General features: G+C 67.1%; 1 protein-coding gene across 1 annotated transcript in view; it reads right to left on the bottom strand.

Moving 5' to 3' along the window:
• The window catches only part of TET3 (tet methylcytosine dioxygenase 3), a gene marked incomplete at its 5' end in the record, with an annotated part of 10,321 nt that overhangs the window by 178 nt on the left and 9,660 nt on the right, over positions 1 to 483 (bottom strand). Inside the window, 2 exon segments of the mRNA XM_009286813.2 lie at positions 1 to 299; positions 302 to 458. The exon segment at positions 1 to 299 is cut by the window's left edge and continues 178 nt beyond it. Of these exon segments, the coding sequence (XP_009285088.1) occupies positions 1 to 299; positions 302 to 458 (456 nt within the window).

Here is a 483-nt window from a genome sequence, read left to right as displayed (position 1 = left end):
GTCCCTCCTCTCCTTGCTGGGCGTTTCGGCCGCCAACGCGCCGCCCCACTTGCGTTTCTTGGCGAAGGCTTTGGCGTCCGGCGGGAGACCCAGGCGCGCCGCCTCCTCCTGCCGGGCCCGAGCCCGCTCCGCCAGCTGCTTCATCTTGGCCTCCCACAGCGCCAGGCCGTGGTTGGGCTGGTTCAAGTTCTTGTGTTGGTAGAAGACCAGGGAGATGCGGGTGGGGTGGCAGCGGTTGGGTTTCTTCAGCGTGGTGGTGGCGTGGAGCTCGCGGCGGGCGCACTCGATGAGGATGGAGTGGGCGCCACGGCCACCCCGCCGATGTTCTCATCCAGGAAGTTGTGCTCGCTGTCCGACCACTCCTCCTCCTCTTCCTCATCCTCCTCGTCCTCCTCCTCCTCCTCCTCCTTCACCACCTTCTCTGGCAGATCCTCCTCCAGGCCAAAGGGGTCCCACGGCTTCTCCCGGCGGGGCCCCACCAAC

Source organism: Aptenodytes forsteri, unplaced genomic scaffold, assembly GCF_000699145.1.
Source record: "Aptenodytes forsteri isolate BGI_AS27 unplaced genomic scaffold, ASM69914v1 Scaffold157, whole genome shotgun sequence".
Taxonomy (NCBI): domain Eukaryota; kingdom Metazoa; phylum Chordata; class Aves; order Sphenisciformes; family Spheniscidae; genus Aptenodytes; species Aptenodytes forsteri.
This window is presented reverse-complemented; position numbering and strand designations above follow the sequence as displayed.